Below are 27,479 nucleotides of genomic sequence, written 5' to 3' on the forward strand. Positions count from 1 at the left end.
ACTTCTCAAAAACTTATGTTAATCGATTTAATCATGCCTTAATCGATTAACAACATATTTCTAAGTGTATTTTCAAATTACAAAACTCAAATACTTTATGCACTTAATTTATACATGTTCAACACTAAGTTTATGCCTAGGATGCACAGATTACATGTATTTATATGATGCATGAACATTATTATAAATGACATATCTCAAAACTTAAAATGATTTAAAGTTTTATGCATATGAGACATGTATAGAGTTTACCTAAGCCTTAGACTCAACCTAAACTAATTATTAGTCTAAGTCTAATACCAATCTAGAGACTTAAGCATGCTGATTTGTTGATGATCTTCAAGCTTTCATAATCACAAGTTGTCCTCATCAAAACTAAACACATAGAGAAAGCTTTCCAAAGTGATATCTTGACATGCGCACTTTCAATCACATTTCCTGTCCTGGACCAATCAGAATATTATTTTTTGTTTATAAAAATTATCTTTTATTCATGTGGCAATATCTGATTAATCCGAAATAAAGAATGAGACACAATTTAGGATAAATATATGATTCTATCGTTTCTGTAGAGAACGAGTATCATTATGCAACAATGATAGTTTGGATAAGTTTGAGAGAGTAAACCAAACTTCAATTGAAAAGAAACAATGCTTGGCATGGCTCAATTTAATGGAACCCTAGGTAGCTTATGTAGGCTTATTAAATCACAATTAATTGAACCTGGGGTTGGTTTAGAAGTATCAAATTGAACCTTTATTACCAACAAGGTGTTGATTTGGTAGTATAAGACCCCATTAGATCTCAAAAAAAACAAAAGATTAAGAGTTTGATTCTTATGAGCAACACTTGTTGGTTGGGATAGTCATCCACAGGGTAAATGGATACCCTTCGTATTACCAAAAATAGACCCTTTATTTGTTTGATTAAAATAAATTTAGAAAATTGTTAGATTAATTTAACAATTAAATGGTCTATATGCTTAGAGTTACTAATTTGAATTAAAATGCATAATGTGATGGTAGTTGATAATTAATGGATCAGGTTAGTAGGCATGTTCTAGTTAACTCTCTTCCTTCTCATTCCATGGGTAATATCTAGCATAATGGAGAATTTATTTTCTCCAATGACTTACATTGAATGCTTCTATAAATACAACACTTAAGAATCATAAAAATCATGTCATTGCTTGCATTCTTATGAGTAGAAATACACTGAATTAGAGAAGCACTATAGGTTGATAAAGGAAAGTGTAGTGTTGTACAGCAAGGGGAAAATAGAAGGAAGGAAATTGAGTTTTTAATCATCAAGGAATACATATAGAGAAGGTGGATATTGAAGAATAAAGACAACTAGACAGTGTAGTAGAAACATAAAGGAAACTAAAATGGGATCAACTATTCCTTCATCTCTTCTTCTATATCACTTGTGAATAATTAAATGCTTTCATGAGTATTATGGCTATTGAACTTGAATTCATATATAATTTAAAGAACCAATTGGTGTTTTAATCAGTTAGAGACATTATCATTTCTTTTGTTTCTGGAATGGAATCAGGTGTCCATTAACATACATGCATATATGGTATCATATACTTTTGTGTAAAAAATTTAGAGAATGATTTTCATAACTTCATAATGATGTTGTTGAGACTCACGCCTTTGAATTTTTATGTCTAAAGTTCTTTTGGACAAATTATAAGGCCATACAATGGTGTTAATTGCTCAGTTCAACTTTTTTTACAACAATACTTTGCATTCTAGATATTATAGAAATTCATAATATAATGCCACTTAAATAAACCATCACTTGATTCTATACCATTGGTTAATCTGAGTGCATGGATTTTATTTTTAGATAATTAATTATCTGTATCTTATAGCAAGTAAAATGTATCGTAACGTAGTGATATATCACTATTGTTTTATTATTATAAAAATGGAATTATTTAGAAATTATCTTGTAGTGATGATAAGTAGGATATGAGAAGCACGAAGTTTGCAACAATTTCCCGTTTATTAAACTGAATGACAATTATATCAAACAATTGATATTGACTTAATTGGGTAATAATTAGAATTAAGATTATGATCATAAGGATAATAACCTGGATTTGTTTATTAAGTATCATGCATATCTTGATCACATAAATGTAGATTATTTCATTTATTTAATAACATAAGTTTTAAACATACGTGTTTGTGCTCGTTTATCTAAGGATAACATGTATGTTTAGAAATTATGATTAATTATTCACTAAAGAAAAATTAGGCATTATTGTAAGGTTTAATGTATTTAAGTTTTATCCAATGATATATTAAGTCCATAAATAAAAGTTTAGTTTGAACGTGTCAATGTTTATTCAAAGTATTAAAGTATAAGCATGTCTTACTTCAACTTTATTCAATGCATTTACCTTAAGCAATGAATGTGTCATGTTAAACAAACTAGACTATAATGGTTGGTCCGAATAGATTTGGTTCTTACTAGGTGTGATGGAGTTGGACTTGGCCATCATGATGGATGCTGTGTCAACCATAACTGAGACCAGCTCGATGACATACATGATTCTATTTGAGGCTTGAGAGCAGTCAAACATGTTGAGTCTTAGCTTGTTGAAGATGCAATCTCTAACAATGTCAAGTTGTTTGAGCCTAAGATGGGTAATGCTACGAAATTTATGAGGATTATCAAGGGTTAATCCCAATAAGACACTATTGATAAGTCTATGGTGGAAAATCTCATGACAGAGCTAACGACTAAGAAGTTTGAGTGGTCGCAGCATATTCATGATCATGTAACTAGCATGACAAATTTGGCTACGAAAATGAATTATATGGGGATGGAGATAACATAAGCATTCTTAGTATAGTCAATTATTAACTCCCTTCTTGTTGAATTTGACCAATTCCAAGTGAACAACAATATCATAAAAGAGAAATGGAATTCTCAAGAAGTAAAGCCATGTTGATTTAGGACGGGTCTAAGGATGTATATATTGATCCGAGATAGTGACAATTATTTAGATCTAGAAAAGTGTTTTTATGTTCCTGAATGTGCTAAGAATTTGGTTTACGTTGTTAGGCTAGATTGTATAGGCTTTAATTTTAAGATTTGACATTCTGGTTTTAATTTATATAAACATTCATACTATCTATTTCGGTATTGATACATTAATGAATGGTTTATATTGCTTCAATCTTGATTTTAATTTTAAGGAAATTTATTCAATGTTGAACATGATTTTATTAGCAAGCTAATAGTTTTAATAAGAACTCTGCATACTTTTGGCATCAAAGAGGTAAAATCTCACTTTTTACTATCCTTTCTTTGGATATATAACCTAATCTTTGGTGCCTCGAGTATGGAGAATTCCAGTCAAAAACTTTAAGCTTACTAATAACATCATATTTAAAATTGAATAATGATTCCTTAAAATTAAAATCAAGATTGAAGCAATATAAATCATTCATTAATATACTAGTATCAAAATAGTACGAATATTTATACAAATTAAAACCAGAATGTCAAAATTCCTAGCAAGAGAAACAAAATTCCTAGCAAGAGAAACAAAATTCCTAGCACGTTCAGGAATATAAAGACATTTTTCTAGATCTAAATATTTTTCACTATATGAGATTAATATGTACATCCCAATTCCATGAACTCATGTCTTTATTTTATTCCTTCATTAAAGAACTTTCTCAGTATTCTGGACTCATATTGAAAGGAATCTCTGCATAATATACAATACATGAGTTATTGCGACAAAGTCTAACTAACAAGTATTATTAGGAACCTCAATATGATATGAATTGACTATAACAGAAACAAAACTTTCACATTTTCTTTCAAACTATTTCTTCTTTTTAGGACAATCATTCTTATAGTACCTATTCTTCTTACAGAAGATGCACTTTCTCTCTTAACAAATTTTCCCTTCTTTAATACATATATTTTACTTCCATTTTCCTTTGTCCTTGTTTCATGTTCTAGATCTGTTGGTGCAACTTGGCTCTTGAATAGACAAGTGAGTGGAGTCATTCTTAATTTTCTCTAACCTTCCTTCCCCTTGAACCAATATGGCTTTTATTTCCTAAAACTTCCATTTCTCTTTTATGATGTTGTAGTTCACCTGGAATTGGTCAAACTCAACAGAAATAGAGTTAATAATGGACTTTACTAAGAATGTTTTTGTTACCTCCAACCTCATGCCATTAATTTTTTCAACCAAATTTGTCATGCTAGTTAATGATCATGAATGTGTTGTAATCAGTCAAACTTCTTGGTTGTCAGCTCTTCATGAGGATTCCCACCATAAACTTATGACTAATGTATGATTGGGAGTAATCCTTTATCATTGTCATAAGTTCCCTAACATTATCCATATTATGCATATACAACTTGATATTGTCATGGGTTGACATCTTCATCAAGCTAAGATTCAACTTGTTTGACTGCTCCCAAATATCTAATAAAGTATTGTTTGCATCCGAGCTAGTCTTAGTTATGGTTGACACATTATCCATAATGATAGCCAAGTTCAACTCCATCATACCAAGTGAGAACCATATCTTTTTGGACCAATCATTATAGTCCAATCCATTTAACATGACATACTTATTGCTTATGACAAATGCATTGAATAAAATTGAAATAAGATATGTTCACAATTCAGTGCTTAGAATAAACCTTAATGTGTTCAAACTAAACTTTTATTCATACATTTATTTTATCTTTGAATAAAATTTAAGTGCATTAAACATTACTAATAGTCCCTAATGTTTTCATTTAATGTGTAATTAATTATACTCTCTAAACATTCATGTTATCTTTAGATAAATGAACACAAACAAATATATTTAAAACTTTGTTATTAAATACCTACAATAATTTACCTTTAGTGATCAAGATATACATGATAACTAATAAAAAAACTTAATTTATTATCTTTATGATATCACAATCTTTATTATACTTAATATCCAATTAAGTCAAAACATTGGCACTTTGATACAACTCATATTTAGTTTAATAAACAACAAATTGTTGCAATCTATGTCAATTCTCATATCCCACCTATCATCACTACAAGATAATTTATGCAAAATGTTATGATTTATCTAGTTCTATTTTTGTAATAATAAAATTGTTGGAGCAGAAGACTGATGGAAAAAATATAATAGAGAAAATGACACCGAGAATGTAATGTGATTCGACAATTTGCCTACGTCCGCGGCAGATGAGCAACAAGAATATTCCACTATGATAAAAGAATTACAAGTGCACTCAATTTCGCTATCACTCAAGTATTTCTCAGACACTAAAATATTTCTCACAATATTAGAACAAGAGAACAGGGAGAGAGAATATGCATTAAGCTAAGTATTTGGTGTGTCTTACAATGGCTTGGAGCACTCCTATTTATAACCAAAGCTCTTGAAGGTTATGTGACCAAAGGAAAAAAGTATTGATGATGGTTTCACCATATCCACTTCTTTTTACTTGGCAAGAAATTCTCCCTTTCTTCAAGATGATCTCTAGCCACTTCCATTTTTCTTGGCTCAAGAAAGTCTTTTCATTATCTTTTTATTGTAGTCAATATTTAGTAAATCTCCACCTTGGCTAAAAGACTATCATAGTTATTCTCCTGCTACTTCTCTTCATGCCCACTAGAGATTCTGAACATTAATCAAGTCTAGACAGTGTCTGAACATGGTAGTTGGAACTGCCTTTGTGATCATTTATGTCAGATTATCTGCAGTGGGTATTTTCTCCACTCTAACAACTCCTCTCTCCACTATGTCTATGATAAAGTGCATCGGAACATCAATATGCTTAGTTCTTTCATGATACATTGGACTGTTTGTCAGATGTATAGAACTTTGACTATCATAGTAGATGGTTGTTTCTTCGAGTTGTATACCCAACTCTTCAATTAGACCTTTCTTCCAAATGGCTTCCTTTACAGCTTCTATTACTGCGAAGTACTCTGCTTCAGTTTTAGACAAAGCAACAATTGATTATAGTGTTGCTTTCCAACTAATAGTACAACCACAAAGTGTAAAGACATATCCATTGAGCAATCTTCGCTTATCTAGATCTCCAACATAATCCGAGTCAACATATCCAATAATCTTGTTTCCAAAATATTTGACTTTACCATACAAAAGCCCTATATTTGTGGTACTTTTAAGGTAGCGCATAATCCACTTCACAGCCTTCTAGTGAACTTTATCAGGATTTGTCATATATTTGCTTACCACACATACTGCATATGCAATATCCAGTCTAGTGCACACCATGGCATACATGAGACTGCCAACCGCACTAGCATAAGGTACAATTGGCATCTCCTCTTTTTCATGCTCAGTTTGTGGACAAAAGGCCATTGAAAGTTTGAAGTGAGTTGCCAATGGAGCAGTGACTGGTTTAGCATTTTGCATGCAAAAAATTTCCAACACTTTCTCATGTACTTCTTTTGTGATAGAAAGAGTGTCCTCTCTTTTCTATCCATCTGAATATCCATTCCCAGAATTTTCTGTCCAGCTCCTAAGTCTTTCATTTTAAACTCTGAGCTCAATTGAGCTTTCAAGTTTCTTATTTCTGACATGTTCTTACATGCGATCAACATGTCATCAACATATAAAAGCAAATAGATGAATGACTTATTTGCAAGCTTCTTATAGTAAACGCAACTATCATGTTCACTTCTGGAATAGCCATTTTCAAGAATGAAGGTGTCAAATCGCAGATACCAATGTTTGGAAGATTGTTTTAAGCCATATAAATATTTCTTCAGCAAGCAAACATGATCTTTTTTTCCTTGAACTTCAAATTCTTTAGGTTGTTTCATGTAGATTTATTCCTCAAACTTACCATGTAAGAATGCCATTTTGACATCTAGTTCCTCAAACTCACCATGTAAGAATGCCGTGATGACATATATTTGATCAAATTGAGCTACAACGACGAGTAGGATGCGAATAGAGCTATATTTACCATAGGGGATAAAACTTCATTGAAATCAATGTCTTCTCTTTGTGTAAAACCTTTGGCCACTAATCACGCATTGAATCTTGCATCTTCAACCCTAGAGACTCATTCCTTCTTTTTGAAGACCCATTTGCATCCAATAATCTTTTGACCCTTCGGCCGCTTCACAAGAACCCAAGTATGTTTCTTATGAAGAAACTCAATTTCCTCTGTCATGGCAGAAATCCATTTGGAAGCTTCTTTGTTGTTGATAACTTCTTCATATGATTGTGGTTCACAATTGTTGATATCATCAGCAACAGTTAGAGCGTATGACACCAGATCAGCATAGCCATAATTTTTTGGAGGTTTTATATGTTTCATTTGCATGTCCTTAACCAACTGATAATGTTGTAATTGGGAGATATCAGTATCAATACATGCATCATAGACTTCTTTTTTTTTGATCAAGTGTTTTTTCTTTTGTTGTCTCCACCTCAAACTCTACATTCTCCAAGATATAAGGATCTTCATTTTCACTTGATGACTTTTTATGAGGCTTTAATATTTTAGCTTCATTAAAAACATTTATGCTAATGATGCACTTTCTTTTCTCTGGCCACCATAACTTATATCATTTCACATCATCAGGATACCCAAGAAAAATGCATTTCAATGCTCTTGCATCAATTTTTCCTTCTTTGTTATGAGCATATGCAAGACAACCAAATATCCTCAAATTTTCATAATTTTCCGGAATACCCGACCATATCTCTTCTGGAGTTTTGAAACCGATGGTCATTGATGGACATCTGTTGATCAAGTAACAAGCAGTATTGACAACTTCCGCCCAAAATTCTTTTGGAAATCCAGCATTTGACAACATACATCTTGTCCTTTCAAGTAAAGCTCTGTTCATTCGTTTTGCAAGTCCATTTTTTTGTGGAGTGTGCCTCATAGTATAATGTCTGACAATACCGTGATCTTTGCAAAACTTTCCGAATTCTCTGCTGCAAAATTCTAGACCATTGTCAATTCTCAGTCTCTTGATGCTTTTAGATCAAGGTATTCCACTATTTGAACTTGACAAATGCTTCATTTTTATGTTTCAAAATGAAGATCCACACCTTCCTTGAATAGTCATCAATGAATGTTAACATGTATCTGCTACAATTATGAGAAGGTGCTTGGGAAGGACCCTACAAGTCAGAATATACATAATCCAATGTGCATCTTGTTCGATGAACTACAGCAGTGAATTTTATACAATACTGCTTTCCGAAAACACAGTGTTCACAAAAGTCTACCTTCCCAACTTGTTGACCGCATAGTAATCCTTATTTGGCCAACTCGGCTAGACCTCTTTCACTAACATGACCCATTCTCAGATGCCATAGTTTGGTTGCATCAGAATCAGATGTTGAGGAGACAACAGCAACACTTGCGATTGTGTTTCCTTGTAACATATAAAGACTATTCTATTTATTTCCTTTCATTACAACCAAAGCACCTTTACATATTCTTATAGCTCCACCTTCACCTTTGTGGCTATAACCTTTTGAATCTAGCGTTCCCAAGGAAATCAGATGGTTCTTCAATTCTGGAACATGCCTTACTTCTGACAATGTTCTTACGATTTCGTCGAACATCTTGATTCTAACTGTGCCGATGTCGATGACCTTGCATGGAGCATTATTCTCCTGAAGGACTTTTCCCCCATCTAACGGTTGGTAAGTGGAAAACCAATCCTTATTGGGACACATGTGATATGAACATTCAGAATCAAGTATCCATTCATCTTTTGAGTCGTGTTCTGAGACTATTAGCTCATATGCACTATCATAGCCATTTGCTACAGTTGCACCTCCATATTCATAAATATTTTCCTTCCCTTTGCGCTTTGGGAAATACTTTCTTATATGCCCCTCCTTGTGATAGTGGATGTATTTATATTTTCTAGGTTTCGCTTTAGACTCGGACCTAGATTTCCCTCCTTCACCAAATTGATTACGCCTCTCTCTTCCTCCTCTAGCAAAGAGACTTTCACCCGAGCCTTCAGATCGTGAATCTGATACTCTTTTCTTTAGTTCTTTCGAGTGTAATGCAATCTTTACTTCGTCCAAGGGTAGATCTTCTCGACCATATATCACGATGGCGATGAAGTGCTCGTAAGAACTTTGAAGAAAACCTAGTAGAAGAATTGATTGGTCTTCATCTTCAATTTTAACATCGATATTCTTTAGATCAAGAATAATTTTGTTAAAATCATCCAGATGATCTTTTACGGGCTTTCCTTCATGCATTTGAAAAGTATATATTCTTTTCTTCAAATATAGTCTATTGGTGAGTGACTTCGTCACGTATAGGGTTTCCAGCTTCAACCATAATGAAGCAGTTGTAGTTTCATCTGACACTTCTCGCAAAACTTCATCTCCCAAGTACAACAAAATTGCACTATGTGCTTTTTCCAAGGTTCCATCCTTCTCGTCCTCGGGTAGACTCTATGGTAGCTTGTTTCTACCTTACAAGGCTTTTCCCAAGCCTTGATGAACTAGAAGAACTTTCATCTTCAATCGCCATAGGTTAAAATCATTTTCTCCATTACATTTATCCAAATCAAATTTAGAACTCACCATGATAACCGTATACTGGAACAATATTGTAGTTTATAAACATACACCAGGAAAGTTCCTAGGAAAGAGATGTGGGTCTTAATAGACACACTTAAATACCAGGTCTTTCCTAAGATAGAACTTTCCTAGACATGCACTTGTTAGGTATCAGTGGTCTAGACACACCTAGAAGCGGGGGTTGAATAGGTGTAACAGTTATCAATTACCGCTTTTCACACCCAAAACCCGGTTCTGGAAAACAGCCCAAGTAATCAATTAACCAGTGGGCTTAATCGATTAAAACGTATCAAAGACAGAATTGGCAGATTGGCTTCTTGCGCAGCAAGTTACCAACAATCAAGCAGAGAGACATCAGATATTTTTGTGCACAATTAACAAGGATATGGCACAGTAGTAGTATGCAAAATATCAGCTTAATAAATGAATTAAGGGAAAAAAGTAAAAAAGATATTTTTGACAAAATTTTATGGTACACAATGCTAACATGTACCTAACTAAAAAAGGAGCTTTCCCATATTAGCAAACCCCAACCTCTGTTATGTTGATGATATGTTGATTGTTGCTAATCATTTGAGTGATATCAATGAGCTGAAAGTCATGCTAAGTAAGGAGTTTGACATGAAAGATTTAGGGGCTGATAGGAAGATTCTTGGGATGGAGATTCACAGGGATAGGGGAGCTACAAAACTATGGCTTCCCAACAAAGCTATGTTCAAAAGATCTTAGAGAGATTTGATATTAGCAATGCTAAAGTAGTGAGCACTCCATTGGAAAATCACTTCAAGCTTTCCCTAGATCAGTGTCCAAAGACAAATGAAGAGAAGAAATACATGTCAAAGTTTCCATATGCCAGTGTAGTAGGTTGCTTGATGTATGTTATGGTTTGTACTAGACCAGACTTGGCACAAGCAATTACTCAAGTATGCAAGTAGATGTCGAAACCAGGGAAGCAACATTGGGAAGCAGTTAAATGGATTTTCAGATATTTGAAGGGAACTACAAGTCTCGGTATCATGTTTGGCAGCCAACAGAGTAAGCCTTCAGTTATTGGTTATGTTGATTCAGACTATGCACGAGACTAGGATGATAGAAGGTCCACAATGAGGTTTGTCTTCACCTTTGTAGGTGGACCAATTATGTGGAGATCATCAGTTCAGTTTGTTGTTGCTATATTCACAACTGAAGCAGAGTACATGGAAGCTGGTGAAGCTTCTAAGGAAGCCATGTGGCTTATGGGTCTGGTAAATGAGTTAGGCATTGAACAAGGTGGAGTTTCGTTGCATTGTGACAGACAGAGTGTTATCTTCTTAGCAAAGAACCAGGTTTATCATACTAGGACCAAACATATTGATGTGAGATTTCACAAGATCAGAGAATTGGTAGCTTGTGGGCATATACTATTGCAGAAGGTTCACACTTCAAAAAATGCAGCTGATATGCTAACCAAACCGGTTATCGTGGACAAGTTCTGCATTTCCTGAGCTTGCTGAAAATTCACTGATGCTGGACTATGGAGCGCCCCCAACCCAATGGCGGAAGACGAAGGTTGATGATATTCGCCAAGGTGGAGATTGTTGTGCAATGACTCATATCTCTAGATAACAGCAATACAAGTTATGGGGTTGTGGTAGAGGGCTACGCATATTTATGTTATGTAAACCTAATGTAACAAGGAGAAGAATAGTAAAACACTAATCCTTATTCTCTAATAATATATAGTGGTAGCCGCTCAACGCTCCCGGGGACGTAGGCACAATTGGCCGAACCTCGTTACCAAATCTCTTGTGTTATTCTCTTGTCTCTATACTCTTTACTATTTGATTGTTCGCTTGTTCCCAACAATTGGTATCAGATGGCTCTTAACGCAGGTGCCAAATTCGAGGTAGGGAAGTTCGATGGAACTGGTAATTTCGGATTGTGGCAAAGGAGGGTTAAGGATGTGTTGGCTCAACAAGGTCTATCAAAGGCGCTGAGTGAGAATAAACCAGAGGGTATGGATCAACTGAATTGGGAAGAGTTGAAGGAGAAGGTTGTGGGAGCCATACGGCTCTGTCTATCAGATGAGGTGATGTATCATGTTATAGATCTGACGTCACCAACAAAGGTATGGGAGACATTAGAGAAGCGGTTCATATCTAAGTCTCTAAAGTTGTATTTGAAATAGAGACTCTATGGCTTGAAGATGCAGGAAGGTGCTGATTTGTTACAACATCTCAACAATTTTAATCAAGTGATCAATGACTTGTAGAAACTTGATGTGAAGGTTGATGATGAGGACAAAGCAATAATATTACTGTGTTCTTTGCCAAATTCCTATGAACACTTGGTGACAACATTGACGTACGGGAAAGACTCAATCAAACTGGATGAGATCACATCTGCAATTATGTCCCGTACTCAAAGAAGACAAAATGTAGGTGAAGGGTCTTAGAGTGATGGTTTGTATGTGAAAGGGAGCCAAGCGCGTGGGAGGAGACAAGGCAGAGGAGGTCTTGCCAAAAGGAAAAGACCAAATTTCAGGGAAAGAACACCAGTAGTGCTATAAGTGCAAACTGACTGGGCATTACAAAAAGGATTGTCCCAATGAATGGAGTCCTAGCAAGTCGGTGGGGAAAGATGGAGTATCTACATCTACAAATGTTGCACAGAAAGATGACTCTAGTTACAAGCAAATGTTGCACAGAAAGATGACTCTGGTTACAATTGTGAAGTTGATCTACTATCTGTATCATCAAATTATAGTACATATGAGTGGATACTTGACACTGATTGTTTCCACCACATGACGCCTAACAGGGAATGGTTCACCACATACAGGGCAGGCAATTTTGGTTTCGTGTATCTCGGAAATAATAAAGCATATGAAATTATTGGTATGGGAGAACTCGGAATTGTGATGGATAATGGTGTAGTGAAGACGTTATATGAGGTTAGGCACATACCAGATTTGAAGAAGAATTTGGTTTCTTTGGGGACATTGCAGGCCAAAGGATTTAGCTATGGAGCTGATGGGGACAGTGATATTCTTCGAGTATGCAAAGGTGCTCTGATTGTGATGAAGGGTAAAAGGACTACAGGGAACACTTAGAAGTTGTTAGGGAGAACAATTGTAGGTGGAGTTACTTGAGTGGCTGAAGAGAACTCAGTAGATTCAGACCATGGTGCTACAAAATTATGGCACATGTTTTGGGACATATGTGTGTGTGTGGCATGACAGAACTATGCAAAAGAGGACTGTTGAGGGGAGTCAGCAAATGCAAGCTCGATTTGTGCAAATATTGTGTGCTTAGGAAACAGACACGAGTTAGTTTCAAGGTTGGCCAACACAAGACTCGGGGCATTCTAGACTATGACCATAGTATTGTATGGGGACCCACTCGGGAACCATCCCTAGGAGGTTCTAGGTATTTTGTTACCTTCGTTGATGACTTTTCTCGTAAGGTCTGGGTATATTTTCTGAAGTACAAGTCATAAGTCTTTGCTAAGTTCAAAGTTTGGAAGGCAGAGGTAGAGAACCAGACTGGTAGGAAAATCAAATACATGAGGTCAAATAATGGTACGGAGTACAAAAACTCACAGTTCCGGAAATTTTGTGAGGAACATGGCATTCAGAGACACTTTTCAATGAAGAAGACTCATCAGTAGAATAGTGTTGCAGAGAGGATGAATAGAACTCTTACAGAGAGGGCTAGATGTATGAGACTGAATGTTGGACTTTCCAAAGGATTTTGGGCATAGGCATTTAGTATGACATGTTATGTCATCAATAGATCACCACGAGCTTCATTGGATGGTAAAGTAAACTTGTAGAAAAAGTATGGACAGGTAACCCAGTCAATTATAATATGTTACACATATTTGGTTGTCCTGCTTATGTATATGTACCCAGTGATGAACGATATAAACTTGATCATAAGTCAAAGAGGTGTATCTTCATTGGATATATCAAAGGAATGAAGGGGTTCAAGTTCTTGGATCCAGTTTCCAGAAAGGTGGTGTTGAACAGAGATGGAGTGTTTGATGAAGATTTCATGATGACAGAAGTGGTGAGGCCAAATGGAGAGACTTTGGGATCAAATATGATTCTAGTGAGTAATAAAATGGTTCAGATGAATAAAGACAGATGTAAATACTCGAGTGTCAACTCTAAATTTGTTTAAACATAAAATGTATAATATCATCATGTATGGTTGTGTGCTAATGTACACATATTTCAATTCAAAAAACACAACAACAAGATCATAATGTCTCTAATTTGGCTCTGGTATCATTCAGATATGGTAGAAGAAGAGAGATTAAGGAGTACTTGATTGCATTTTAGTTTCCTCCTTCTATTTCTAGTGCGCTTTTTTGTTGTTTTTGTTTTAAGAACTCAATTTTTCCCCTATGTTCTTCCTTTTTTGTACAACACCACACTTTCCTTAATTAACCAATAATATTTTTCTAATTTATTTGTATTTTTACTCACAAGAGGGAAGGGATTTAATCATAGCAACCCTACTAGTCTAATCCATTTGAAAACCACCACTCTTTAATCAGATCAGTACCTATAAGCAAATGAACCATTCAATTGTTAAATCAATCTAACAACTTTGTTAGAGCTAGAGAAATGATTAGAAGATGAAAAAAATGGAGGATAGAATTAAATGTAGAATCCTTTTGATTAAAGGATGGGCACCACAAATTCTAATATTGTCTCACCCAGCAATTGGAGGATTCTTGACACACTGTGGCTGGAACTGAACAATTGAAAGTGTGTGCTATGGGGTGCCAATGATAACCTGACCTTTATTTACTGAACAATTTCTAAATGGAAAATTAATTGTGGAGGTTCTCAATATTGGAGTTAGAATAGGCGTTAAGGATCCTGTGAGGTTTTGTGATGAAAAGAAAGGTGGGGTGCTTGTGAAAAAGAATATCATGATAGAAGCTATAGATATGTGTATGGGGGGAGAGGGAGAGAATAAGAGGAATAAAGCAATGGAACTTGGAAAATAACAACGAGGGCTTTAGAGAAGGAAGTTTCATCTAGATCCAACATTTTACGCTTGGTCTAGGATTTTATGGAACCTACATCGGCGGACTAAAGATATTGGTTATGCGTATTGTTATATTTTCAGTTGAGATGAGATAATGAAGATCTTAGCAAAATGATTTTTAAAGCAACTTTATAGGAACAATCTAATATTGGAATAGATGTAAACAACACAATTTTTAAGCGATCAAAAGGAGGACTGTTGTTTGCATTATTATGGAGATGGGAGCAACGCAAACAAACTATATGATTAGCACATCCAATTTTAAATATTTAAATCGATAAATAAAGATAGCTTATATTATATTATGATAGTGATAATTTTAGCATACTATCATTTATATTTATATTTATATAGAGAGGTTTGTTAACATGAGGAAACTCATTTTTTAGTTAAGTATATGTTAGCATTGTATACCATAAATTTTTGTCAAAAATATCCTTTTTACTTTGGAGAAATAAAAATACTACTAGAATTATTTTAGTAACATCACTCTAAATTAAACAAAAAATATCACTCCTCTCCTTCTCTCATCCCCAACCACCGTTACTAATATCACTCCTCTCCTTCTCTCATCCCCAACCACCGTTACTTTTTCATTCCAAAACACATATTTTATTATCATCTCTCTTCTCACTCCTTCCCCTCATAAAATAAATAAAATTAGAGATTTTCATCCTCATCCCTAACCTCTCTTTCCTTCCAAAAAACCAATTTTCACCATCATCTGTCTTCTCACTTCTTTCTCTCATAAAAAAATCATATGTTTCATGTCCTCACCCATCCCCAACTTTTTAGTAACATCATGCATGGCCATTTATGAAATACCCATTTGTTTTCGTAGTTTTTTGAACATTGCCACTGTTATTAATCTGAAATTTAAAACCAATAGTTAGAACGAAAATATATTTGAGAAAATGAGTGAAACGAGGAGTGACAATAGAGATTGGGATGAAAATTGATTTTTGTTGTTTGAAATGAAAGAACTGCATAAGGATGGGGATGAGAGAGGAGGAGTGCTGGTTTTTTTGTTTATTCTTTTTATGAGGGAAAGGAGAGAGAAGAGAGATGAGAATGAAACCATAACCGAGGTTGGGGATGAGAGAGGAAGAGGAGTGAGATTTTTTTAATTTAGAGTGCTTTTACTAAAATAACCTTAGTAGTATTTTTATTTCTCCAATATTTTTGACAAAATTTCATGGTACACAATGCTAATATGTATCTAACTAAAAAAGGAGCTTTTCCATATTAGCAAACCGAGTAAGATGTTTAAGATTTTTTTCCATATATGTTGCTTTTTCTTTATTTCGCTGCTTAAAAAGGTTTATAAAAACCCAAAAAATTAAAAAAAAAATCATATGTGGCCACAAAAACATTCTAAGATCATCTATGAGTTTTTTTGTACTATTAAGAGTATTCTCTCGTCTTACGAGTAAGGAACTAAGAGCATCTCCAATGCAGAACAAAACATTCATTCTTATTTGACTCTCACATTCATTACAACTCCGAATAAAATAAGAATAACATATATTTTTTCCCAGAATGGCAAACATCATTCTTATTTGGTTTCACAACATTTATTTTTTCTCCATAACATATACTTCTCTCCTTACTTTTCATTGGCTAAAAACAATCAAAGTAAGAATATTCTTATTCCATTAAGAATAACCTTAAGAACAATCATTATGGATGCTCTAATCATTTTCAGGATGCGTGATTACACCTCCCAATGAGTATCGCTCACAAGAATCGAACCCTTTATATTTTTTATTTTTTTGAGATCTAGCGGAGTCTCATATCACTAGACTAACACATTATTGGTGGTGGCATGAGTTGTAATTGGCAAATTTGTAGGAGAAACAAATTGATATTCTGCAGACTAAACCCCTGATTCATAGAATAATATTCTGCAGACTAAACCCCTGTTTTTGTAATTTTTGTTATTATTCTCGAATGACTCGGCAGAACAAAAACAACTTGCTGTCTCTACCACTAACCTCCTTGAAACCTTGGCGACAAAGATGACCCAGGTTTTGACCCATAACCAGACCCAAATACTGATGGCCATAAATGAACCCACCGCCGAAGCACCAATTGGTATCAAACTCGATGGTACAAATTATGCTTTATGGTCTCAAGTGGTTGAGATGTATATCTCACGAAAGGACAAATTGGGGTACACAAATGGAGATATTCCCCAACCTGAACCCACAGATCCAGCCTATAGAAGGTGGAGAACAGAAAATGCAGTAGTCAAAGGATGGTTAATCAATTCGATGGATTCAAACCTGGTTAGCAATTTTATTCGTTTCTCAACAGCCAAACAAGTATGGGATTCAATAGTTGTAACGTACTTTGATGGTTTTGACACTTCTCAAGTTTATGCCTTGAAGAGGCGGGTATATAACATGAAACAAGTCGGGGGATCTATAGAATCATACTACAATAATCTCCAAGGCTTGTGGAGTGAAATTGATTTTAGATGACCAAACCCAATGGATTGTACTATGGATATACAAAAATTTAACACCCTTCTGCAGGAAGATAGAGTGTACACCTTCCTTGATGGGCTAGATGACAGACTTGACAAGATAAGGAGTGATGTTCTCCAGATGAAACCGTTTCCAACGGTTGAATAGGCTTATGCACATGTTCGCAGAGAGGAGATCCGCCAAACCGTTATGTTAACAGGATCAAACACTACTCTCTCGACAGTCATGACAACCAAAGGAATGAGGGGCTTGCAATAGTCAAGCACTCTTCAAATTACAAAGGGTGGAACAACATCCCCAAATGGAATAAAAATGATTACACACACCAAAGACCAAGCATCCGACGGGGCTAGATGCTCACATTGCGGAAACAAAAAACACACCCATGGCACATGTTTCAAATTACATGGCTATCCAGAATGGTGGCACGAATTGAAGGGAAAGATATAGAAACATGCTGCAAGTGATCTGGATGAGTGGCTCTTGCTAGTGCAGAACCAGAATTGTCCTTAATTTCACAAGTTGAATATGAAAATGATCCTACAAATGCACAAAATGAACAAGGTAACAATAACTATGATCTGTTAACTTCACATCATGACAGATACAATAGATGGATAGTGGATTTGGGGGTGACAGATCATATGACGTTTTGTAAAAAGGACCTCACAACATATAGTACACCACAGACTAGCATTATCAATGCTAATGGGGATTCATACCAAGTGGTTGGGGTTGGAACTGTTGCATTATCATCATCTATTTCCTTACCCAATACTTTATTAGTTCCATCACTTTCAAATAAACTCATGTCAGTAGGACAACCTACTGAAGATTTGAATTGTGTAGCTCTAATGTATTCAAAATTTTGTCTTTTTCAAGACATCCTTACCAAGGAAATCATTGGGTGTGGTACTAAGAGAGGGGGTCTCTACTACATGGAAGACTTCAACTCAAGCAAAGTTCATAATGTGCTACAGTCACGTGGAACCAAGGAAAAATTGATATGGCTCTAGCATTGCTATCTAGGACAACCATCATTTGGCTATATGAAACAGTTACTCCCTCAGTTATTTTCAAGCTTGGACGAATCAATGTTTAAATGTGATACATGCATCTTAGCTACCATTCTCAATTAGTTCAAATAAAAGTGACATTCCTTTTGCTTTAGTACATACTGATGTTTGGGGTCCATCTCCTATTAACAATGCATTGGGTAACCGTTAGTTTGTGACTTTTATCGATGATTGCACTCGCATGACCTGGCTATATTTTTTAAAACATAAGGATGAAGTTTTTTATGTGTTTTGTGTCTTTCATGTAATGATAAAAAATCAGTTCTCAATAAATGTTAGAATACTTAGATCAGACAATGGGGGAGACGTAAATAAACAATTCCAGGCTTACTTCCAAGCCTGTGGCCTTCTCCATGAAACCTCTTGTTCCGAGACTCGACAACAAAATGAAATGGCTGAACGCAAGAACCGACATATCTTAGAAACTACCAGAGCATTACTGATCAGAACTGGTGTACCCAATAGACATTAGGAGGATGCAGTTGGCTCATCAGTTCACTTGCTAAATAGAATGCCATCAAAGGTATTAGGATTTAAAACCCCTTTGCAGGCTCTAGCAACTCACTTTACCTTACCTTTAAGCTCCATCATTTCTCCTCGAGTGTTTGGATGTGTGGTGTTCGTCCATTTACATAAAAGTCAACGCACCAAATTTGACCCATGTGTTGTGAAGTGTGTTTTTCTAGGATATGCCACTAACAAAAAGGGCTACTGCTGCTATGACTCGACCACCAAACGCCACTACACTATAATGGATGCAACATTCCTAGAAACAGAAAACTACTACTCTACATCATGTACCACTTCTCATCTTCAGGGGGAAATAGGAAGTGAAGACATGAAGTTGTGGGATTGCCCAGAGGTGGAAAATGTTGGCTATAATGTGTTGGTGGATAAAATCAACACTAAAGAGGAGGTTGTAATTGTTGATGATAATGATTCAAATCTCAATAATATGGATGTTATAAATGTTGATGATGCAATTCCTAATGAAAATGATATTATAATTGTTGATACCGGAAATGGTGCAACTAATGATGACATAGATGTGAGCAGCCCCCTCTCGTTTGTGCACACAACAATGATGTTCTTGAGGATGTCCATGAGGTAAGTTCTCCTCAACCAGTTCTCCTCAACCAATTTGTAATAATAATATGGATATTCCTACCACTTATCAATTACCTTTCAGGCATAATAGGGGTAAACCCCTTATTCGTTATTCACCAGACCTTGAAGGGAAGGGGTCAAGGTACCCAATTGCTAATTATGTTACCATTAAGAGACTATCTGAACCACTACAAGATTTTGCACATAAGTTGTCTTCCTGCCATATTCCACTAGATGTGCATGAGGCATTACTAAAGAACAACACATGGAACCTTGTCCCAGTACCAAAAGGGAAGAAGACGGTAGGTTGCAAGTGGGTGTTTACAGTGAAATACAAAGTTGATGGGTCTATAAAGAGGTATAAGGCAAGATTGGTGGCCAAAGGTTATTCAAAAACTTATGGCATAGACTACGAGGAGACTTTTTCACCAGTGACAAAGTTGAATACAGTTAGAGTTTTGTTATCTCTTGCTGCAAATTTAGATTGGCCATTACACCAATTTGATGTGAAGAACACATTCTTTCATGGGGATCTTAAGGAAGAAATATATATATATATATATGGACATTTCACTAGGCTATATTGTGTCATCTAGAGATAAAACTGTATGCAAATTGCAACGAACTTTATACGGGTTGAAACAATCACCACGTGCTTGGTTTGGTTTGGATGATTCAGTTTGGCTATGAAAAAATATAGGTTTCAACAGAGTAATTCTGATCATACATTGTTCTTAAAGCATCGAAAAGGAAAAGTTATTGCTTTAATAATCTATGATGATGATAGGATTATTACAGGTGATGATATTGAAGAGATCTGCGAAATTCAAAAACAACTTGGTAGTGAATTTGAAATGAAGAACCTAGGAGGACTAAAATATTTTTTGGGAATAGAAGTATCTAGATCAAATGAAGGGATAGTCATTTCCCAAAGGAAGTACGTATTGGATCTATTATCTGAAGTGGGAATGCTGGATTGTAAACCAGTTGATACACCATCTTATCAAAAACCAAAAATTTGGGGTGGAAAATGATTTAGTACCAGCAAACAAGGGGCAATACCAGAGGTTAGTAGGAAAATTAACTTATTTGTCTCATACTTGCCTTGATATAACATATTTAGTCAATGTTGCTAGTCAACATATGATGAATCCTAGTGAAGCTCATATGGATGCAGTGATTAGGATACCTCGGTATCTAAAATATGCCCCTAGTAGAGGGAAATGGATCCTCTCCAGTACTGGAGAGGCCAGTGCAGAATAGGATGATGACACGTGGCAAATTTTTTTTTTTAACGACTACGATTACATGTTATTTTCTATTAAAATTAAATAAAAACTCTTTAAAAAAATTTCAACCTCATATTCCAGTATTGGTTTCTGCATCAGTATAGAAATGAAGCTATTTTGCGATAACAATGCAGTAATAGAAATTTCTCATAATCCTGTTCACCATGATCGCACTAAACACATTGAAGTGGATAGACATTTTATCAAGCAGAATCTTGAGGAAAAAATCATCAAATTTCCTTCTGTCAGATCTGATGATCAACTTGCAGATATGCTGACAAAAGTTACTCCACAGCTCACTAGACAAGTTGGGTATTAGAAAAATTGATATTCTGCAGACTAAAACCCCTGATTCATAGGATATATTATTGTTTTCTATAGCTCTAACGTATTTATGTCTTTACTGTATACATACCCGATGAAAGTCTAATGTAAATACACAGAAATATATGAAATCCGTTTCTGATATATATACTCTGACAGTTGGTATCTATCGTGTCTAATTATTTGTATTCACATTAAATTAATTACTTCAATTAATTTAAAATTACTTTTACAAAGTTCACATACAACACTAAAAAATGGATGTTACAAAATTCATAGAAAGCTCAGCAAAACAAATTAATAGAGTTGTTACTAATGACAAAGATAATAATATATAACAGTGGCTATAAAATATTTCTTTCTGATAAAAAAATTTAAATTATGATAAATCGCAATACAAGTTCAACAATTCATTATTCTATAATCATAAGGCAAAAGAAAAGAAACCTATCCAACCGACTACTCATAGAAGTACTATCCAACCCATTCCAAATTAAAATACCATCTTCCTAACAAAGGAAGATCAACTAGCACAATATGAATTAAGGAGCTGAACTCAAACATTTCATAATTAGACAATACCTCTCATACCACTAACTCTTTTTCTTTCTCCCTAGCAAGTCACACCTAATGGCAATAAAATCATCAAACAAGCACTACTCCCCATCTCCTATACTTTCACTTGCATAATATTAACTTTTTCCACAAAATCATTTACTCTCTATATATATATCACAAAGTGACTAAATATTCACTACAAACGCAAGGCTACTATATCTCCCCTCCAAACACACATTTCCTTAATCCTTTCCAAAAAAAACTCAAATTAAATAGAGAAAAAAATGTGGCATCCCCAAATGACCACCAATTATAAGTACCACCCCGTAAATCTGCTCTTCTTGATTCCCCCTTCATATCCTCATACATTAAAAGAAGCAATAATTATAATAACACTTTATTTGCCCCTTCTTCGACATTTTGTGAGGAATTATTGGATAGTTGGGGACAAATATTCTCGGATGCATCTAATGGGTGGTTTTTCAAAGGTAGCATTCATCTAAATTGGAAGCACTATAAAACTTGGCTTAATCATTGGGTTCCATATTTTCAGGGTGGACGGTCCAATAAATATGTCTAATGCACATGGGAAAATATTGGATGAGGCAATAAATTTTGGATTGTGGTTACACGAGGAAAATAGTGCATGGTTTGTACGTTACACAACTATTAGAATTATTATTGTTAAATTCTTACCGGTTATCAAATCGGTCAGGGTACATACACTAGTATAGTAGTACAGTGGTTCAATCGGTGGTTTAGTAATTAAACCGCATGTCGGTTAAATCGGATATACCTGCTTATATTTATATATATAAACCTATAACAAAAAAAATTCAAATAGGTAAATACTCAAATTTATACTTCATATTCATAATCTATTCAAAATTCACATAACCAAACAACTTTAAGTCTTTAACAAATTCAAAGTCTAAATTACAAAACATATATCAATCCAAAAGTATCACTTAGCAACCACAAAATATAAATAAATGACACAAGTTCTAAGAACCAAAAGGTGTAATCTAAGTATGTCTTGGAAGCATGTATCTTGAAGTGTTGGAAAAATGGGTCACCTTGTAATGAGTTTTTAAATTTTTAATTTTTTTTAAAAACAAATATGTGTATAAACCGGCCGGTTCACCGGTTTTTGACCAGTTTTAATACTTATTGGTTCAACATCTGTACCATAACGATTAGGGGTCTGATTCACCAGTTTTCCGGTCGAACTGGCTGGTACGGTACATTTTTTACATCATTGATTAGAATAATATTCTAAACTTTTACCAACAAGTCATTCATCTAGTGGAGTAAAATCATGCTAGATTCTAGAAAGACTAAAATGTCACCCAGTTCGATTTATGTAAACGACACTCGTTGGAAGGACTTCAAAATGGATTAGTTTGTTACCCAAAAGTTGAGAGATACTTACTGGCCAAAAAATAATACTCTAAACTTTTGAAATATCTAATAAAAAGATTTGACCTCCAATTAATTTATCCATCTTTGTCTTCTTATCCTTCTCTCCATTTTAATTTGAAGTTTCAGCAACTCACTCACAAGTCAAGATCTCGCATTACAAGTGTAATTAAGTATAGTTTTTTTTTTGTCATATACTTCTTGCAATGAAGTTTTTTTCTTTATAGATAATATAATTATACTTCAAAATGTCACGGGATGTATTAATAAATAAAGAAATATCACATCCTAGAAAAGTAGATGATTCTTGATAGAGAATAATTTCATAATTGATTTAGCTCCTAGCTGTTAAGATTACAAATCACATGGTTTAGACATAGAACTTATAAGGAGGTAATAATTAATTCAACTTGATGGTAAAAGAACCAAACTTTAATACACACTTCATTTTCTATTGTTTGTATCTGGTTCTTCCTTGCAACTAGTGGTTGAATCTGATTCAAACCGATCAATGCCCTATTTCAGTTTCTGCTGCTTGATCTAGCTCGTTTGATCTGAACTTTTTATAGATATCACTTTTGTAAAATTTTCTAGTCCTTAACACTAAAAGAAATGATACAAGACAAGCAAATAATGTTGATGCAGTGATTATGAAAAAAGCCATCCTATAACAATAAACACCTAAGCAAGTTAAGTCCTCCCCTGCTTTTCTTTTGAGCCCCTTCATCTCTAGTTGTTTCAAAGATTCTTTGTCATACAAATAACCAGTCACTTTCACATTGAGTATGAAGGATCCAACGGGACTCGCCACGGCTCCGAAATTATACAATGTAGAGTAGTATTTGAGGCCAAATATTTCAGATATGATGGCAAACATTAAAGGCCATATAGCACCAAAGCTAAATCCAATAATAACTGAAGCAAAGTAAAGAGAATTTGGTATACCAAATGCAATGAGAAGATGGCCAACACAAGAAAGAAGCAGAACAAGAGTGAGCATTAAGGTACGAGGGAATTTGTATTTGGCTAACAATATTTCAGAGGCGAAGCCAGCCGTTGCGCGACCAAGGTAGTTCCATATGCTAACTAGAGACACAAATGTTGTAAGGTTCTTACTTGAGTATCCTAATGAGTTACCAATTTGTCCTAAATTGTCAAGTGCAGTTAAAGTTCCACCAACACCAAAAACTGTTGCTATGAACAAAATCCACATGTCTATGCTGAACAAAGCTTGGAAGATAGTATAGTCCTCACCCCTATTTGGTGGTTTGAAAACGTTTCTCAAACAAGAAATTTCCCTTTCAGGGTTTGTTGTAGCTGTGGAAGTTAGTGCAGCCTGTGGAACTTGTACTTGTGTGACAATTTTAGTTTGAGAAGGATCATTTGAGGCTTGATTTTGAGCCTTCATGAGAATGAGTTCTTCTCTTAATACCACACCAAGTGGTAGAAGAAGTAACAATAGAACAACTATGCCATCAACAATGTACTCAATCCTTGTAAAACTCAACTTGTTCTGTATCACTATTAGCACCATGAGAAACCCAGCAACTCCAAGTGAAACATAGAGAAGTTTATAGAAAACTTTGATCTCTTTGGGTTGTGAAACAATACTCAATACTCTAACAGTTGGAAGGAAAAAGATGGAAATAGCAGCAGGAAGCCAAGCTATGAGTAAGATAAGAGATTTAGAATTTTCACCATAGAAAGCATGGTAAAATTGTGTGAAAATAGCACCACTTAGACCAACATAACCCTTAAGAAGCCCTATAACACTTCCACGGCTTCTTGGAAAACTCTTGACACAAGTGACTAAAGCACCAGTGTTAGCAAAAGACTGTGAATTTGCACCAATATAAAAGTAGAGACACATTTGCCAAACTTTGGGTTTAGCAATGTGGCCAGTGACAGAAAGCCATATCATGAAGTAGCCTAAGAAGTTCATAGAGGCACCAATAGTGAGTATGACCCAAGGTGGAGTTATCTCATTGATTAAGCCTGAGAATATTCCAAGATTGGCACCAAGGTCTTTGAAGAAGCTTATCAAGTTTAGTGTTGATTGGTCATAACCCAAAGAGGTTTTGACTTGGTTAGAGAACAAACCAAACATGTAGGTAGCACCTGAAACAGACATGATTAGACAAGAGGCAAAGATCATGAACCAGCGACCAGTCACAACTTGGTTGATGAAGGTCTTCATATTTCTTATGTTACTGTTGTGTTTGGAGGAAAGTTTTTGACTTGTAAAGATAAAAAGGTATGTTTTTATGTTTTAGAAGATAAAAAATAACTTTGTTGTGAGGCAGTGAGGAAAATCTGCAACCATAAGCATGTAAGGATTGGTTATGGTCGTATGTATATGACAAAGATCTGTAATATGAAATGGGATATCAACACTTTGAGTTGGGATCTTTTCTCCTAGGTAATGAAGACATTTGATATTTTTAAAATTGTTTTATTAAAAATAATTAAAAATCTAGAACATAAAAAAAAATTATTTACATTATACCATATGTTCCTAACTTCCTATCTTCATCCAATATCGGATCCGGAGAGAATTTCTACTCTAACACTTTGCATATCACTAATTGTTGCAATCATCTCTTTATAAGCTATTTAGTTTTAATTATTAGTGCATCATGAGAATTTGATTGTAACAATCAAGTAATAATTTATTCTAACAGGGACCCGTGATAACATCAAATGCATAATTCATGGGTTAAAAATTCTCTCCTATACTGGAATTTGAAATGATTGTTGATTTAAGAAAGCTAACTAAAAATAATTTAAAATTTGCATCATTAAAATTTTAAATATCACATATCGTTATTTCCTCCGGTACTGCAGAGGATTTATGTCTCATTATACTTTATTTATTAAAATATATACAATTATTAAAAATTTAAATCAATTAATTCTAATATTATACTTTCATAACAAATAAATAAATGTGATAGACAGGAGGTGTTACACAATTGAAAAACTTGATATATTTTTTCAACTTGATGACAATTATGTGTTAAATATTATGATTTTCTAAAAGATTCTCATTTATTAAATTTCCAATTTCTTTTATTATATTTTAATCAACCACAAAACTTGGGCATATACAGTGACAAGGTGTTAGACAATGAAAAAATAATAGTTTGTCTCAAATCATGTCCTGTATTAATAAAGTTAAAACCAAAATATAAATTGGATTATAAGATGATTTTGGTAGTTAAGTTTGGGAGGTTTAAAAAATGGGACGAAAGAAAGATGAGATGGATTAAGGAGATTGAAGGTTCAATCTCTCCCGTAACAAATACTAACATTTGTCAATCAAACAAAAATATAGAAAAAACATTAAATATTTAATTTTTTAATTGATACAAAGATTTTTAATTGTTGCATGATAGAATTTGGTGCAGATTTTTGTTCTAAAGACATGATCCCCAAACTATATGATGTGGTTTGATTGGTTCATGGTTGAGGAATGAGTGCTTTCATAACAACATACCTACAGGGATGCAAACATACGCTTTGAATAAGAAAAAGTTTCACTTGATAACTATTATTCATTCCAATCATATGACTTTGAGGAAGAAAATAAAAGTTACATATGATGTGATAACTTGATTCTCCACCAAAAGTGGAAATGGAACCAGGTTCAAAACGTTTGATAAAAAACTGTATAATATTGAGAAGTTGACGACCACTACACAAATGGTCCTTCATATAAGCCAAATTAGATAAGAAGTGATATTCAGTGGAAAACTTTTGGAATAAAGGAGAAAGAAACCTAAAGATGTGTCTTTTGCAGATATACTAGCCTCTATGATGGTGTATTTCTGTTAAAAACCGTGTAATTAGTGTTTCATGGTAGCTTCCTCCAACGAATGCGTTCAAACTGAATCAAAGCTTGTAAATCAATGTTTTTGAGCTGTAGTAATGTGGGTTATGATTGAACATTGAAGATTTCATTCTATTTTTATTGAATCTGATTCTATGCTGCTCTGTCATGGTTTTGAAGGTGGAGGAAAATACTCATCTTTCAAAGGTGACAAACTTTAGCCTAAACAACAGAGATTGAAAATTAATATTTTAATGTTGAAAATTAATATTTTAATGTTGAAAATTAATATTTTATTGTTGAGAAGTATCCAACTTAGTTATTCACTGTATTATTTTCTAATTTATTGCTTAAACATTGTTTTACGACATTTGTTAAACTCTTAATAATTATACTTATACTAAATTATTGAATAGTTGAAGCCAATTATTTAACAAGAGTATCAATGAATAATTGTCATTTGTCAATGAGGATCAGCTGTCCCACTTTTCTGTGTCACATTGTGTCTTAATCCAATAGAAATTTGACACATACTACAAAAAATTAAAAAAAAATATAACATAACATTTTTATGTGATTTGGTGAAATATGATTGGCTTGGAACATGGGAACAAAAAGATTTCGGAACAAAAGATCCTAGTTCGAGGTGTAAGATGGAGGGAAGGTGGGGAAGTCTCTCCTAAAAAGCTCATATGTTTTGGTTTATAGCTAATGACATTACATCATATAATATAAAATATA

At 34.3% G+C, this 27,479-nt stretch overlaps 1 protein-coding gene and 1 pseudogene across 1 annotated transcript; one reads left to right on the forward strand and one right to left on the reverse strand.

The window, feature by feature from the left end:
* Positions 1–14,695, forward strand: part of LOC109335507 — an 86,292-nt pseudogene extending 71,597 nt beyond the window's left edge.
* Positions 23,217–25,355, reverse strand: LOC109335068 (protein NUCLEAR FUSION DEFECTIVE 4-like). The gene has a single exon (XM_019571120.1). The coding sequence runs from the start codon at positions 25,104–25,106 to the stop codon at positions 23,418–23,420; it is 1,689 nt and encodes a 562-aa protein (XP_019426665.1). The 5' UTR covers positions 25,107–25,355; the 3' UTR covers positions 23,217–23,417.

Source organism: Lupinus angustifolius, chromosome LG20 (genome assembly GCF_001865875.1).
Source record: "Lupinus angustifolius cultivar Tanjil chromosome LG20, LupAngTanjil_v1.0, whole genome shotgun sequence".
Taxonomy (NCBI): domain Eukaryota; kingdom Viridiplantae; phylum Streptophyta; class Magnoliopsida; order Fabales; family Fabaceae; genus Lupinus; species Lupinus angustifolius.

Excerpts from the sequence above, each read along its gene's own strand:
- LOC109335068 (XM_019571120.1), bottom strand. The coding sequence starts at position 25,106 with ATGAAGACCTTCATCAACCAAGTTGTGACTGGTCGCTGGTTCATGATC.